At 45.3% G+C, this 16,583-nt stretch overlaps 1 protein-coding gene across 1 annotated transcript in view; it reads left to right on the top strand.

Annotated features, from left to right (window-relative positions):
• Positions 1–16,577, top strand: part of cntrl (centriolin) — a 66,594-nt gene extending 50,017 nt beyond the window's left edge. Inside the window, exons 26-52 of the mRNA XM_046035041.1 lie at positions 613–777; positions 855–929; positions 997–1,071; positions 1,139–1,213; positions 1,281–1,355; positions 1,423–1,497; positions 1,565–1,639; positions 1,707–1,916; positions 2,145–2,295; positions 2,380–2,588; positions 2,920–3,032; positions 4,056–4,185; positions 4,263–4,351; positions 4,425–4,565; positions 4,704–4,767; positions 5,718–5,828; positions 8,009–8,147; positions 9,244–9,608; positions 12,346–12,440; positions 12,535–12,650; positions 12,840–12,913; positions 12,987–13,046; positions 14,406–14,505; positions 14,591–14,823; positions 14,901–14,972; positions 15,095–15,157; positions 16,083–16,577. Coding sequence (XP_045890997.1) covers positions 613–777; positions 855–929; positions 997–1,071; positions 1,139–1,213; positions 1,281–1,355; positions 1,423–1,497; positions 1,565–1,639; positions 1,707–1,916; positions 2,145–2,295; positions 2,380–2,588; positions 2,920–3,032; positions 4,056–4,185; positions 4,263–4,351; positions 4,425–4,565; positions 4,704–4,767; positions 5,718–5,828; positions 8,009–8,147; positions 9,244–9,608; positions 12,346–12,440; positions 12,535–12,650; positions 12,840–12,913; positions 12,987–13,046; positions 14,406–14,505; positions 14,591–14,823; positions 14,901–14,972; positions 15,095–15,157; positions 16,083–16,208 — 3,276 coding nt within the window. The 3' untranslated portion in view covers positions 16,209–16,577. The remainder of the gene's footprint in view (positions 1–612; positions 778–854; positions 930–996; positions 1,072–1,138; positions 1,214–1,280; positions 1,356–1,422; positions 1,498–1,564; positions 1,640–1,706; positions 1,917–2,144; positions 2,296–2,379; positions 2,589–2,919; positions 3,033–4,055; positions 4,186–4,262; positions 4,352–4,424; positions 4,566–4,703; positions 4,768–5,717; positions 5,829–8,008; positions 8,148–9,243; positions 9,609–12,345; positions 12,441–12,534; positions 12,651–12,839; positions 12,914–12,986; positions 13,047–14,405; positions 14,506–14,590; positions 14,824–14,900; positions 14,973–15,094; positions 15,158–16,082) is intronic.
• The last annotated feature ends 6 nt before the right edge of the window (positions 16,578–16,583 follow it).

The following is a 16,583-nucleotide window of genomic DNA, read 5'->3' as shown; positions in this document are numbered from 1 at the left end:
CAGACCTTATTTCGGACAAATATGTACGATAGTCGAATGCGAGAGACGACTTATGTTTAGATCTCGTTTGAATTGTGCCCTGAATTACACACATGATGTTTGTCAGTTTAAAAGATAATTTAAATCAAGAAAGTCTCAGCAAAGCAGTGAAGTAACGTTAAGTTTTGTGTGAACCTTTCTCGGCTTCAGTAACGTTAGCTTTAGTAACAGTAGCTTCAGTAACAGTAGCTTCAGTAACAGTAGCTTCAGTAACAGTAGCTTTAGTAACAGTAGCTTTAGTAACGTTAGCTTTAGTAACAGTAGCTTTAGTAACAGTAGCTTTAGTAACGTTAGCTTTAGTAACAGTAGCTTTAGTAACGTTAGCTTCAGTAACGTTAGCTTCAGTAACGTTAGCTTTAGTAACAGTAGCTTCAGTAACAGTAGCTTCAGTAACGGTAGCTTCAGTAACGGTAGCTTCAGTAACGGTAGCTTTAGTAACGGTAGCTACTGAGCTGCATGAGAAATGATTCACTGATTCCTCTGCATCTCTAAACAAATAAAAACACTGTTAGCTAAAGAGCAGCTGTGAGCAGCAGTGCATGCTGGGAATGACTGTTGTGTCCTTTGGTCCAGCTGCGTTCACAGAGCGACGGTCACCAGAGGAGCCTCGGCCGTCTGAACAGGAAGCTACGGCAGCTCAGCAGGTCCATGTGTGACTCCGATCAGCTGACAGCCGAGCAGCTGAAGTCGACCACCGAACAGCTGAGAGCTCTGAACCACACAGTGGAGCTGCTGCAGGTACGCACACCGCGTTGAGCCGCATTGAGCGCCATGAGAGTTGTTGTTCTGCTTCTGACGGCAGCTTTCACCAACAGAGACCGAGCGAACACGAACCCACGCCGTCATCTGAACCCACGCTGTCATCTGAACCCACGGTGGAGCTGCTGCAGGTACGCACACCGCGTTGAGCGCCATTAGAGTTGTTGTTCTGCTTCTGACGGCAGCTTTCACCAACAGAGACCGAGCGAACACGAACCCACGCCGTCATCTGAACCCACGCTGTCATCTGAACCCACGGTGGAGCTGCTGCAGGTACGCACACCGCGTTGAGCGCCATTAGAGTTGTTGTTCTGCTTCTGACGGCAGCTTTCACCAACAGAGACCGAGCGAACACGAACCCACGCCGTCATCTGAACCCACGCTGTCATCTGAACCCACGGTGGAGCTGCTGCAGGTACGCACACCGCGTTGAGCGCCATTAGAGTTGTTGTTCTGCTTCTGACGGCAGCTTTCACCAACAGAGACCGAGCGAACACGAACCCACGCCGTCATCTGAACCCACGCTGTCATCTGAACCCACGGTGGAGCTGCTGCAGGTACGCACACCGCGTTGAGCGCCATTAGAGTTGTTGTTCTGCTTCTGACGGCAGCTTTCACCAACAGAGACCGAGCGAACACGAACCCACGCCGTCATCTGAACCCACGCTGTCATCTGAACCCACGGTGGAGCTGCTGCAGGTACGCACACCGCGTTGAGCGCCATTAGAGTTGTTGTTCTGCTTCTGACGGCAGCTTTCACCAACAGAGACCGAGCGAACACGAACCCACGCCGTCATCTGAACCCACGCTGTCATCTGAACCCACGGTGGAGCTGCTGCAGGTACGCACACCGCGTTGAGCGCCATTAGAGTTGTTGTTCTGCTTCTGACGGCAGCTTTCACCAACAGAGACCGAGCGAACACGAACCCACGCCGTCATCTGAACCCACGCCGTCATCTGAACCCACGCTGTCATCTGAACCCACGGTGCAGCTGAGGGCCGAGCTGGCTGATGCTCAGAGACACATAAACAAACTGAGACAGAAGCTGGACCGGACCAGGACTGGGATCAGGAGCAGAGATGGAGGACAGTGGTGCTTCGTACCTCCTGGACACTGTGTGAGACGTTTTTTTTAATCTCAGACTGAAACCTGATGTGGTCTGAGGCATTTAAAGTGAATAACTACAGATGAGTTGGATCACTGAGACAAACTCATGAAGGAAACGCAGACGGTAATGAAGCAGGAGGGCAGGGACCGGTGGTGCTGATGATGAGTGGTGTTGGTTTTTAGGTTGGAAACACATTCTGAGCGTCGTGGGAATAAAAAAACTTTCTCTCTGTCTCAGGCTCCCAGTCTGGGCTCTCAGGGGACTCAGGACTCTGGTTTGGGGCTGCAGTACTTCAGTTCTCCTGACAGGGGGCGACAGCAGGACAGACCGCCCGCAGGAGGAGGGTACTGGGCGTACATCCCTCCGACACACACCGACTCTGACTCAGGTACACACATACACAGGTTTTGAACATGTCGAGGTGTGATGCATCCTGAGAGCCTCGGACTCTGATGGGAACTGTCTCCAGCAGAGTGGAGGGACAGCGGGGGAGGCAGTGACGCTGACCGGAGCTCCTCAGGACATACTCCGCCTCCTGCTCCTCCTGCCCCAGCTGCAGCGGCGGTCCCTGCTGGGCTCTCTGACAGTCACACTCCCCTGGTCGGACCTGCCTGGCTCCTCTACAGTCCTCCAGCAGGAGGCGCTGCGCTGCACTGTAACATCCCAGAACACAGAGACCGGGTCAGTGTCTGCAGACAGAACCGGGTCGAATCCCTTCACTACAAACCTGTTTAACCACTTTGTGATTATTAGTTTTTATGAACACATGGCTGTGTTTTTTTGTCCATAATGAGGTGAAAATTCAAAGCTTTTAATCAAATAACAACATATTTCCTCGGGGAAGAACCCCAAAATCCCACAACCTCACAGCCCTACCTGACAGATACAGGTGCTTCATCACACTGATGCAAATATCATTCAAAATCACCTGACAGCAGAGCTGCCATCAAAGGCTTACAGTAACCACCACAGTGTGACCGCCTACCAACTGTGTGTGTGTGTGTGTCAGCAGGTAGACAGGTGTGTGTGTGAGTGTGTGCACAAAGAAGCTGAGAGACTGGAGGAAGAGAAGAAGAAACTACGAGTGGAAACCAAACAACTGCAGGACGCACTGAGACACCACAGGTAACACACACACACACACACACACACAGCTGTTCGTGTTATTATGTGTGTGTGTCCTCTTAGTGAGGCTGGACAGACTTGAATTCACTAGGGGTCTGCCAAAGAAATCGATACTGCAATATATCGTACATTTTTCCACAATACTGTACTGAAATTAAAAAGAATAGTGCTTTGACCATTAGCTCAATGCTAACATATAATGGGAATCTCCATAAACGTGCTAACAGATATTAGCATCGCGATTTATAATCTTAACATAAACTACACATTTTGCTTCACGTTTAAAATCCTGAGTGACATACTCTGCAAATACTTAAAGTACATATGTTTCCTGAGCTCTGCTGCTTCAGCACGCCACACTGACCAGCTACAGCAACTCCAAAGGGTCAAAATTCTAACCCAAAATTCCCAGTGGCCTAAAAATACATCTACCACTAGGTGGAGAAACGGCAGCACAAACAGCAATTACTACTTTCAGCAAAAAATTTGTAAATTCGGTGAATTTGCAGTTTTATGTGCCTTTTTATAAAGAAATCTTTTTATAATAATTTTTCATAGTTGCTCTGTAGTTCTGTAAAAATGTGTGCTGTTTTCTAACAGTTTAAAAAACAGTCCTACAGGATTTGCAGCAAATACTGCAAGAACTTTTTCCACAGGCCTTTTGTGTTAATAGTTAGACAGATATCGATATAGATATTATTTTAGGATTGTCTAGCGATATATCAATTATCACAGAACTGCTGTATCGTGATTATATTGATACGTTACACAAACAAGCACGATGCACAGCTCACGTGTATCGTAACTGGCATCGTGCTTGTTGACATGAAGAGAAAAGGAGCATTGTTTTGCTGGGAACTGAAAACATACTACAGACGACAGCTGATCTGGTCCGTCGTGGGTTAAAAGTCTGTCTTGGGGCGTCGGTTCGACAGTCGGTAGAGCCACGTGCTCCCCTCTTTTCTATCCTCTCCAAAATAAAGGCAAATAAAGGCACAACTACAACACTGTGTGTGTGTGTAGGAGTGTGATGCAGGTGTGTGACGAGGTGGAGTGTTTGGAGAAAACGCTGCTGAAGAGACGAGCTGAACTCCGGCAGGCCGACAGACTGCTGCTGGAGGCTCAGAGCTGCATACACACAACCAGAGACAAGGTACAGACACACACGTCTACACATCGTGTCGCTGTCCCGCACCCGACCGCTCAGCTGATCCCGTCTGTCTCCTGCAGGCCAGTTCAGCTCAGCGGGACGCGGACCTGTTGCAGCGCTCAGCTGAGGACGGCGCCGCCTGTCTGCTGGAGGCCACCGAACACATCAGGTAAAGTCTCAAAGGCTGACCTTTGACCTCTAGAACTTCAGATACCAACATCATTATATTAACTGATCTCCAGAGAGCTGCAGGAGGAGGTGGAGGAGCTGCGGAGGAGGCGCCAGGAGGAGGAGCAGACTCTGAGGCAGGCGGAGGAGGCTCTGAGGAGCAGAGATCAGGAGTTCCAACAACTCGGCACGAAAATCCACTCAGCTGCTGAAAGGTGAGAATTTAGTTTCTGTGATCAGCCTGGGACACGAACGCGTTCCCACGTAAGAGCTGGACGATCCAACCAGGTTATCACATGACACATTTTCCATTTTACTGCAGCCTAATCAGTATCAACCCGGTGTGTGTGCAGATTAGCTGATGTGCTGTTGGACCTTCAGGAGTCTCAGAAGCGTTTGAACTCGCTCAACAGTCAGGTAAACTTCATCCTTCAAGAGCAAACCTGAAACCTGCAGAGTGAAGGAAAAGACTTCAAGTCAGACAGTCAAAACAAAAAAAGTTGTGTTTTGTGTTTGTGTGCTGCAAACAGGATTTTAGATGACGATGTCGCCAAGGACCAATGACTGAATAGATTTCCTTCTTTAAGAAAATACTCAGATAAATTCACATTGAATGGTGAAATTCCTAAGAGGAGTTTATATTCAACACATGTTTAACAAAAATAATATTCAAGAGAATACATTACGATATAGGCCTACACATCAATAAATGAAAGATATAGTTTATCTTTTATGAGCGCCATCAAATGCGCCTACTACTCCTGTATTGCCGGCTATTTGCATGAACTGTGTTTGCTTCTGTCGGATTACAGGGGGGTGTTGTTGGGAAGTCGATGAAACGCGTGACAGTGTGTGGAGCTTTAAGTGCAATAGTTGTTTTCCTTGTTGAACTGAAAAGTGGTGAGATGATGTCCCTCACCACCAACTCGCTGACAAAGTTTATGCCTTCGCTGTCCGACCCTGTTAAGTGAGCACCGTCAAATAATTCAGAAAATCTTCCTCTCCTGAAATATTTGCGCATGTCTCTGTCTCCATCTACTGGCAGCTCCAACCACCTGAGAGACCTCTGGAGCTTCTTAAATAACTGGGAGAGTAAGAGTCATTCTCAGCTTTATGAAATTTGATAACTTGCTTTTATACTTAAGTTTGAAAGCAGGAGTAAGTTTCATGAGTTCTCAGCACTTCAGACTAAAATGGCACTTTGAGAAGCTTGATAAATACCGGCCCTGATCCAGACGACCTGAGAGGTCTGGATGGTTCATAACTCAGCGACAGATCAGAAATGCATTTTGGCCCTAAACCATAATGTTTATGTCTGTGAGGATGGCAGCCGTTCATGAAACTGAACATTGTGCTCCTCCCTGCAGGAGGAGCAGCAGGAGCAGAGGCTGCTTCGGAGGAGGGAGGAGCTGCAGACAGCTGGGAACAGAGTGCAAGAGCTCAGAGAGGAGGAGCAGCGGCTGCAGGACAGAGTCAAGGTGAGGACATGAAGGAACTTCATCGTCACGGGTTCTTCTGCAGGAGCTGAATTTGGGTTCTGCTCAGGAAGTGACGCTCGATCCAAGTTTTAGGTACTTTCAGTGATGTCAGCCCTAATTGGTCGAGCAGAAGTTACGTCCAACATGGACAAACCCCTTTAGCCTCTTGTACTTTACTTGAGTAGTTCTAGTATCTGAAGTACACTTATTTACTGCCCCCCCGCATTTATCAGAGAGCTGTAGTTACTCTTTATTCCGTGATGAAATATGATGTGTTTTTATAGATTAAAGGCTCTGCACATCCTCACTGGTGTTTCCAGATAATGTGCCTGATAACACCTGCTCAGGTCGGAGTAAATAAGAATGATAAAGTTGTAACTCGTGCCACAACGATCAGTCAGTGAAGCCCAGTCTGTGCATGGCTGATCCACAAGCTCTGGGTCAGGACTAAGGAGTCAAAGCACCAGGTGAGGGGACCATGTCTGGGCGCTCCACCTCAACCAGCTACATTAAAATGAGTAAATAATAATATTTATCCACTAATGAACTAAATTATTTTAACACTCTGTTCTGCATAGTAAGTATATTTACCGCTGATACTTCGAGTACGTTTTGCTCATGATTAGGGCTGGGGTGATCCGTCGATGTAATTGATTACGTAATACCTCGACTCGCATTATGTGCGTCATCCGGTGTTAGTGGGATTAGTGGGCTGTGCCTTCTAAAGGCATTGCCGGCTCACACCCGGACGCGCTACAAGTGCGAGGGCCCACCCAACGCTGCTCTCAGCTTTAATTCTAAATATTTCTTCATCGCCTTCATGTTAAAAGTAATTTCTGCCCCGCTGCTGTCATGGTAACGTAATGTTACACCGTGTGTCATCCAATGTTCGGCCGTTTCATATTTTCTGTTTATTTAACGGCCACGTGAGCGAGAGAACACCTGAAACTAACATTACTGTCTGCACGGTCTGTGACTCCTTTCAGTTGTTTTCTTTGCCCCACACTGATGCAGAAATCTCTGATTATCATACGTCAGAAACGTTTAAAGTTTGAAGTAAAGTAGCCTAATTAATGTCTGTTATTATCACAACACATCAGTGACGTGGAAATTGGATTAATTTTAAGATGTGCTGCTGTTGTGTGTTTTTGTGTTACACAAAATGTGTCGTTAGATTAATCGACTAATCGAAAAAATAATCATTAAATTAATCGACTTGAAAAATAATTGTTATGTACAGCCCTTCTCATAATACTTTTAAACAGTAGAATTTTTAGTTGCAGGACTTTTATGTAACAGAGGATCTTTACATTGTGGTATCACTACTTTTACCTCAGTTAAGTATCTGAGTACTTCTTCCACCACTGAACACAACATCCGGAGTCTGGCAGCACAACACAACACGACACACAGTCACACTGTGAACGGAAAACATTACAAACATGAAACAAAATAAAAGATGACAATGCTGCCGGGACGCAAACTGAAGAAGGGCGACGTGGTTAGACGTGCTGGATGAACAGCATGGACAGAACATGAAGACGGCTGACTCGTCCTGTGGTCTGAAACAGCCAGGTTTTAGACTCACATGGTTTTTAAAGTTCAGGTCGTAGGAAGGACCAGGTTTTTAAGATGCTGCAGTGGATGAGTAGAGAGTGTTGTGAAAATGATGGTGAGCCAGCTGTCAGGAGACTCATGATGATTCACACAGCGATGTTTAATAACCCTCTGCCGAGGAGATTTGTGCCTCAGTTTACAGTGTAACAGCATGCAAAGCCAACAGAAATCTGAAGAAGCCGGCTTTAGTCCAGTTTATCTCTCTCTCTCCTTCCCTCAGGGTCTGAGGGCTCTTTATCTGGCTTTAATCTGAACTGCCAACAAGCTGAATGTTAAGACTCCCAATGTCTCGTTGAAATCTGATGGCTTTGCCTCCCAGTCACAGAAAGTGAGTCTGTAAACACTGTGATCAGCTGCCTGGTGCTGAATGACGTCTTCCTGTCAGCCAGGAAGATTCTTCAGAGAGATTCTACTCTCTGGGGTCTGCTAGTGACCCCGAGCATGACCTGTACCTGAACTGCATCTCACCTGTAACCTGAATTAGGACTAGGAAGAAAATTAAAGAGAGAGAACCTTTTTAAATGGTTTGGATGGTGGGAGACAAAAAAAATGTGTTTGTGTAGGAGCTGATGGAGCAGCAGGAGGAGCTGATGGAGAAGCAGGAGGCGCTGCTGAGAGAGAGGAGGTCCACAGTCTGTGCTCTGAGAGAGGAGGAGCAGAGACTCACAGCAGTGCAGTCTGACCTCAGCACACACAGAGCAGGTAACAACACACAGAGAACAGGTAACAACACTCAGAGCAGGTAACAACACAGAGAACAGGTAACAACACACAGAGAGCAGGTAACAACATTCAGAGCAGGTAACAACAACCACAGAGCAGGTAACAACACACAGAGAACAGGTAACAACACACAGAGAACAGGTAACAACACACAGAGAACAGGTAACAACACACAGAGAACAGGTAACAACACACAGAGAACAGGTAACAACACACAGAGAACAGGTAACAACACACAGAGAACAGGTAACAACACACAGAGAGCAGGTAACAACACACAGAGAACAGGTAACAACACACAGAGAGCGGGTAACAACACTCAGAGAACAGGTAACAACACACAGAGAACAGGTAACAACACACAGAGAACAGGTAACCACATTCAGAGCAGGTAACAACAACCACAGAGCAGGTAACAACAACCACAGAGCAGGTAACAACAACCACAGAGAGCAGGTAAAAACAACCACAGAGAGCAGGTAAAAACAACCACAGAGAGCAGGTAACAACAACCACAGAGAGCAGGTAACAACAACCACAGAGAGCAGGTAACAACAACCACAGAGAGCAGGTAACAACAACCACAGAGAGCAGGTAACAACAACCACAGAGCAGGTAACAACACACAGAGAGCAGGTAACAACACACAGAGAGCAGGTAAAAACACACAGAGAGCAGGTAACAACACACAGAGAGCAGGTAACAACAACCACAGAGCGCAGGTAACAACACACAGAGAGCAGGTAACAACACACAGAGAGCAGGTAACAACGGTTACCTGGATTACCACTTGGACCTGCAGGACAAACACAACACAGGGCTGTCACAAGGCCAAGTTTGTACCAGAAGGCTCCACATTCTGTACAGTGTACGACGCCCTCTGTCTTTAATTTTTTAAACACATGATTTTCTGGCTGCAGTGACTGAGAAAGTAAACTAGGAATCAAAACATCAGAAACATGTGGGGGGAACTGCTGCTTTACACTTTCAACCCGTCTCTGCCTCTCAGGACTATCATTGTAGACAGTGATCCATGTCTTCAACTGGAGCTCAACATGCGTGTGTTTGTGTCCAGAGCTCAAACAGGTCCTTCAGGAGTTGCTTGTAGAGCAGCTGGCGTTGGAGGAAGTGAAAACCAAACGCACCCAGAGTCTCCAGCGGCTCCACAAGAAGCAGAATCAGCTGGACAGAATAACGGCCGAGGTGGACAGGAAGCAGGAGGAACTGGACAGGAAGCAGAGCGAGGTGGACAGGAGGAGGGAGGAGTTGGACGGGACGCAGGATGAAGTGGACAAGAAGAAGAACGAGCTGAACAAAACGGGGGAGGAAGTGGACAGGAAGAGGAAAGAGCTGGCTGAGCTGCGACAGGAAGTGGCGTCCCACAGAAAGGAGGTAGAGATTTGTTTCAAAGAGACAAAACAACAGCGAACACAACTGAAGGTTAGTGGAAAGTATTTAAAGCTACAGCTTTTTTCATATTATTGTAACTTCGTGTTTATTAGGAGCCAAAGTGTTTTTGCATAGTTTCCTGATCAGTTTCTGTAGTTTGGTTCTGAACAGAAGGAAAATAAAGACAGAGATCAGTAAATGCACCAACTTATTGGTTACATGCAGATATTACAGTTGCACCAGTTCCAAGTCCTTTTAGGCAAGTCCTGCCACTCGGCCGCCATCTTGGCAACGCCTACGGGCAGCTATTTCGGACTAACAAGACCAGGCTGCCATCAAAATGAATAGGGAGAGAGCCAGAACTGCACTTATACAGGTCACTGGGACATAAAAACTACATAAACAGAATCAGCAATAAAATCTGATAAAAATCACTTAAAAACTTTGCCCCTAAATACGACTGGTTCTACTTGTACTGCGCATGCGTCACCACTTCCACGTTCATTTACTCCGTTTTCCCGTGGTAACAGGATATTTCTCTCTTTGTAAAGATAGCCAGCAAGTAAAACCCCTTTTCCACTGCACAGTACCAGCTCGACTCGACTCGACTCGCCTTTGTTTGGTTTTCCATTGTGGAAAAGTTGCACCTGTACCTGCTTCCAGGTACTTTTTTTTTTGTATCACCTCCCGTCGAGGTTCCAAGCGAGCTGAGGCCAGTGTTGGGCAAGTTACTCAGAAATTGTAATATATTACTTTTTTAAGGAGTCATAAGTAACTAGTAATGTTCTTACTTTACTTATTACTTAGGGATTTGGAAAATCAATATGTGGCGGTCCACGTTAATAATAATCCAAATTATAGGGTAATTTTGGGAAACACTGATTTCACCCCCAAACAAAGCGTCTCTCCAACTTACATAGTAGTAACATACTCAAAACAGCAGCATGGAGTGTGGTACTTACAGAGCATATAGTCTGGGCCTAACGTTTCTTTACGCCACCGGATGAAATAAAAAAATATTATCAAGTAAATCCCGACTTTTAAACAGCTGTTTTTCTGCACATGTAGCCTGTTTATAAGAGCAGTTACAAAACGTTATGTTAACGCCGCTCTCTCCCGACGAGTCCGAGCATCAGCGACAGCAGCTGCAGGAGTTTCTTTCTGTAAGTTTCACGTCGCTGCTTCAGCAGACGCTTCAATAAATCAGATGTAGAAAAAAGCTGCTTTTTGCTGGTCGCACAGAGTTTACACTAAACGGCAATGCTCTTTGCATCTTAGACTGTGACACAATAAAGGCAGCAGCTACTTCCAGCTCTGGAAAGAACGCCTCTCTCCCTCGTTCTACCTTCTTCCTTTAGTTTTTGGCTCTCAGCGACATGAACAGCAAAGTCCGGTCCCACTGAGCTGAGGATTGAAAGAAAATGTGGGGCTTGAACACGCAACCCTTAGAGTGAAAGTGCTGTTCTCTACCAGCTGAGATAACCAGACACACCAACAACTAGTTTTAAATTATCCTCAAACAACATAGTCGCCGCCCGCTGTACTGGATCGTTTTGTTATCTCGAGAAGCTATTAATGGAAAACAGGGTAAATAAAATGTTTGCATGGGTGGCCACTTAGGGCTTCCGTAGTTGTCTGAGCATTGTTGCCATTTTCTTTCTCATTTTTAAAATTCTCTTTAGGGAGGCACCGAATGTTCGGCCACCGAAATTAATCAGCCGAAAATAGCAAAGAAAGCACTTTCTGTGTTCGGCCTAATGAGTCAAAAGACTCGAACAGTCACATTGACGTGTCGGCAGAGTGGAAGCATTTTAAAGTGTCCGAGCAGTTTGCAGACGCTGTTCTGCTGAACTGTCTCCAGCACGTCCGCTCCATCTGTGGCTGACTTCTTAGACAAGAATCACTTTGAGTGTTTCTGTCTCTGAGAATGAGATTAAGCTAGCTGCGCCTACATTTGGAGTGCGCACGTATTCAAGCTTTTATGGTAAGTGAAGCGGCCCAGAGCGAGCTGACGGGCAGGTTAGAGACTTTATCCTGTCAGTTTGTCTCTTTAGTACGAGAGTCCTGCCTGAAGAGAGGCTGTGGAAAAAATGTGAACACTTTGTTCAGTATTCTGGAAAGTTTTTCATTATATTCGGTTTCAGCTTCGGCCAAGAATTTTCATTTCCTTGATGTTTTTCATAACAATAAAACTGTGGAAAACGTGACCCCTGTATATAAGGGCCACCAGAGGCCCCCCCCTCTACGATGAGCCATCAGCTCCACAGAGATGATCCTTCTTCATACTGTTTCCTATAGAACTTGCTAATAATATGTCACTTTCCTATTTAATTACACTAAGACGATATTCTTTTGTATTGCAGGTTTTCTGAAATGTTATGTTTAAATATGCAAATGAGGCGGCATCTAAGAAAATATGCGCTAATTTGCATCTATTTCAAGAACTGAAATCTGAACACTGGATTAAATCAGGATTAAAAATATTGTTTTTTTTTGTTTACACATTAGACTCAAATGTTTTTACTGAGATAATTTTGGATATCTCTTTCTATTACTCTATAAATCAGAAAATAAAGGCACAAAGAAAACTATTATCGCCAAGTTTTTGTGAATGAAATGTTCTATAATTCAGGCTGTGAATGATAAATGAACAGACCCTCTGTACAAACCTTCAGAATATAATCAGGAATAAAACTAAAATAAATAAAGTTTTGAGATGGTTTTATAGATTTAACTCAGAACAAGAAAAGCAAGGAACTGTAATGTTTATGTCCTGTTTAATGTGCAGGAGGTGCAGGAGGAGCTGAGCAGGAGGCGCGAGGAGAGGAGCAGCCTGCAGGAGCAGTGTAAACACCTGGAGGCCCGACGGAGGCACGCTGACCGGTACGTGAACACTCGCACATGAAACAGCTTCATCGTGAACAAAATCCAGTTTTCACAAACGGTCACATGACTTGAGTTTGTGTTTGTGCGTCAGGAGTCTGTCGGCGGTGGAGGTGGAGCTTGTTAAACGGAGGGAGGAGCGCAGCCACGCCCAGCTTCTCAAACAGGAAGTGGTCAGAGATACAGCAGCCACTCAGGAGCAGCTTAACGGTGTGACATCATTACTTACACTGGCTATTTAATGTACAAATGTATAAAACAGACAAACTATAACCCTAACGTACGTAAAGAAAAGACTGTTAGGTACGTGGCGTTAGCGGCTGATGCAGCGTATGTGTCATCAGTGCGTTTGTGTCTCTGCTGACATGAAGATGAGACAGAAACACGTTTGTGTTTCAGAGAAGTCTGAGCTGCTGTCTGTGCTCAGTGAACGGGTGGAGGAGACCAGGAAACACCTGCAGAGCCTGGAACAGGTGAAAACGCTCACACACACACATCCTGTCCTCAGTCTGGACTCTGGTTTTACTGTGTGTTTGTCTCCTGAAGGAGCTGAGTGAGTCCAGGCAGCAGCAGAGAGCAGAACACCTGCAGGAGCTGGACAGACAGGTACGACACACCGACCTGTTTAAACCACCCGCAGCGCACGGCTGTAGTCCAGCTCCACCTTTGCCCGTTAAACAGTGGAGAAATCTGAACAATTAATCAAATCTTATTGAAATCTAAACACGGCCTGCTGCAAATTTCAAATCACAGCACGATTTGTTAACCTCTTAACATTCCTGTAAAATTCATGCAAAACGCCTCAAGGCAGATCCAAAGTAAACTGAATGTCTTGAACCATCTGGAGGATCTGCCTGGTTTTGGGCTTCTCTGAAAGAAACACTCTGGAGAGTCTAACCAAAAGTCCAAAAGTCAGAATGATTGTAAGAGCTACTGGAATTAATTAATCTAAGTTTAAACACACTAAAACTAATATATTTTTCATTTCCACTTGAAAATGCTTGCTAACAAATGCATGCAGACATACAGCTGGGACTTCTTAGCTGGAAAACACTGTAGGACCACAGGATAAAGCCTTACCTAGCCCAAGTTTAAATTTCATACCAATACCATGAAAAATGAGGTTTTTCTGAGTGTATGTCGTAGCGAATGTTTTCTAAAACAGCCCCGCCCCTTAGTGGCAGGCGGCTGCTGCTGCATCGCTCATCATGAACTTCCTACTTAAAGCTGGATATCGTTATGTTCAGAATTTTATTGGCTACAGGAATTGCCCGTCATCGGCACCGTTGGTTGCAATTGGCTCGGCCTACCCCGGAAATAACAGGGGCGGGCCCTTCCTTACAGCGCGGGCTCTGTGAGCTCCTATTGGGTCGGATTAGCTGTCACACGAAAGGTCAGAGTTCAGCAACTAATTTGAAAGAAGCTGTCGTAGTTGTTTACATTCAAATTAGAGTTATTACAGTTATAACGACACACGAGCCACATTTGCCGGCAGATATGACACGATGTGGCAGCCGTCCCTGGGGATTTACTGATGGAATAATGTGTTTTGGACTAAATATTTTTACTGGATTGGATCGTCTGGACCTTTGACAACGTAACGTTAACAAGACCATTTTTGTTGGATTATAATTGATCGGTGGATTAAGTTACTGTGAGGCTTCATAGATGAGTCACATCACTTTTGATTGTACTGGTTTGTCTGACAGAGGCGCTGATTGGACCCGCTGTGGTGATTGTATTTTGAAATGGTTTGCATTGGTCGAATCAGGAGGATTTTAGCTTTTTAAACGGTGACAGACTTAAGAACACATCTTTGTTTTTTAATGAAAATTTGAATAACTATGCAGGGCTCAACGTTAAACTTTGTTGCAACTGACCAGTGGGTTTGAAACTTTAAGCTACTGTCCCTCCTTCCAAAAGTTATTTAATGGTGTTAATAAATCCCCCCCCCCCCCTCCTCAGGCGCTGTGTGCAGGACTGGAGGACGTCACAGCTGCAGTGTGTCGGCTGGAGGACAGGGGGCGCCGTCTGGCCGAGCAGCAGCTGCAGCTCCACCAGCTCGGTCAGTCTTTTTCTGTCCCGAATGGTTTTAGATATTTTCTTTATATAAACATTTATATAAACGAGGTTTGTTTGTGACTGACCAGAGGAGGAGCTGCGGGAGAGAGAGAAACAGCTGCTGCACAAGGAGGAGGAGCTACAACTACAGGAGGAGGAGCTTAAACAACAGGAGGAGGTGCTGCAACTGAAAGAGGAGGGGCTTAAACAACAAGAGGAGGTCCTGCATCTGAAAGAGGCGGGGCTTAAACAACAGGAGGAGGCGCTGCAACTGAAAGAGGAGGGGCTACAAAACAAACGGGAGAAGCTTCGTGTGAAAGAGGTGAAGCATCACAAACTAATTAATCAATAATAAATAAATGTTCAGCTGCTTGTGCTTCATTTAACGTGTGTGTGTAGGAGGACAGCAGGGAGGGGGAGGAGTCTTTCTACCTGTCCACAGCTGGTCGAAGATCAGCCTTCAGTTCTGAGGTGAGACAGAAACGTCCACCTGATACAGGCTCGTTAGCAGTTTGTGATAAAGTGTTGATATCGTAACGGATTATTATTGGTACCATTAAATGATTTCAGGTGTTTGTAACTGTGTGTTTCAGGCGGAGAGGTGGAAGGTGGAGCTGCAGAGAGAAGAGCTGAGACAACAGGAGGAGCGGCTGAAGGTAAACACTTTTATTATTGTTGACAGGTAAACAAAAACCGGCCCAGGTGAACTTTATTTGCACATGTGCTGTTGATCCTCTGTTTCCTGTTTGTGTTGATAGATTTAGTAAAACACTAATTCATCACAAAAACACAGGACTACAATATTTAATATAAGAACTTCTGCTTTCCTTTTTTTCACATTAAAATGCTTCCAGTACTTGGAAAGGACATCATCATCTTCCTGGTGGTCTTTTATTGTGAAACGGGGCAGGAAGTGTTGTTGTTGTTGTTAAAGTTGTGGCTACTGCTGCTGACAGTTTACTGAACGTGGCGTTTTAACATTTATCCCTTTAAACTCAAGAGTTGCTATTTAAAAGCTACCAGTACTTATTAGTTAATAATAACTATTGAATAGATACTAGTACTTAATTTTTTTTAGTATTACATATTTTAGCCATTGAAATCTACAGGCTCTGCAGTTCAGACATCATTTTATTAGTGTTATTTAGATGCTAGTACCTGCTGATTAGTAACAGGTGATATCTGACCTGCAGAGCCCGTAGATTTTAATGGCAAAACGTGCAAATAGTTACGAGTAAAGTACTAGTATGGAATCAAATGTACTAGTGAGTAAAATATAATTTACTTGTAGCTTTTAAATAGCGACTCATACGTTTTAAGGACTATATGTTTAAACGGCTCCCCGTACATGTGGCCCTCCGGCGTTCAGCTAGTCAGTGTTTATTAGCAGCTAAGAAACAGAATTAATTCAGTCCAAAATACACAGATTCACATTAACAGCAAAAAGTTTAATGATTCACATTCTGCTAATTTGTTCAGCAATACACAGATTTGATATAAAAACATGGTAAATCATGTTGTAACACTTAAAATCAAAGCGTGAAGCAGCGAAAGTAACGTCCGCTCTGCTCTGTGTTCGAGGCTCGTCTGCGCTGCAGTTTGTGGAGTCAGCAGGAGGATCTGGAGGCGAGACGACTGGAGGCCGAGGACAGTTTACTGGGTCTGAAACACCGACTGGACCAGCTGGACTCGCTGCTCACACACTGATGTGTGTTCAGACTGCTCACAGGGGAAACAGAGAGGAAACCAAAGAGAGCTCGGGTTTGTTTGCAGTGAGGAGACGCAGAGTTAAAGTCCTTTTAGGAGCCGTCCTGCAGCTTCACATGGAGTCGCCCTGATGAAGAACCGTCGTCAGACAAACCACAAACTCCCGATCTTGGAAACAGATTTGTTGAAGCAGACATGGATGAAAAGTCCTTAAATAATCCTTTCAGTATGATTAACCCTGGTCTCAGTTTCCACACATGTTGAAATGACTCGACAGGAAGGTTTGAATCCCGCAGTAAGTTCTTCAGACAGCAGCTGAACCGGCTGCAGCGTATTCCTTCCTGTTAAAATGGCGTCCACAGAAAGAGCATCTTG

Source organism: Micropterus dolomieu, linkage group LG21, assembly GCF_021292245.1.
Source record: "Micropterus dolomieu isolate WLL.071019.BEF.003 ecotype Adirondacks linkage group LG21, ASM2129224v1, whole genome shotgun sequence".
NCBI classification, from domain to species: Eukaryota; Metazoa; Chordata; class Actinopteri; order Centrarchiformes; family Centrarchidae; genus Micropterus; species Micropterus dolomieu.
This window is presented reverse-complemented; position numbering and strand designations above follow the sequence as displayed.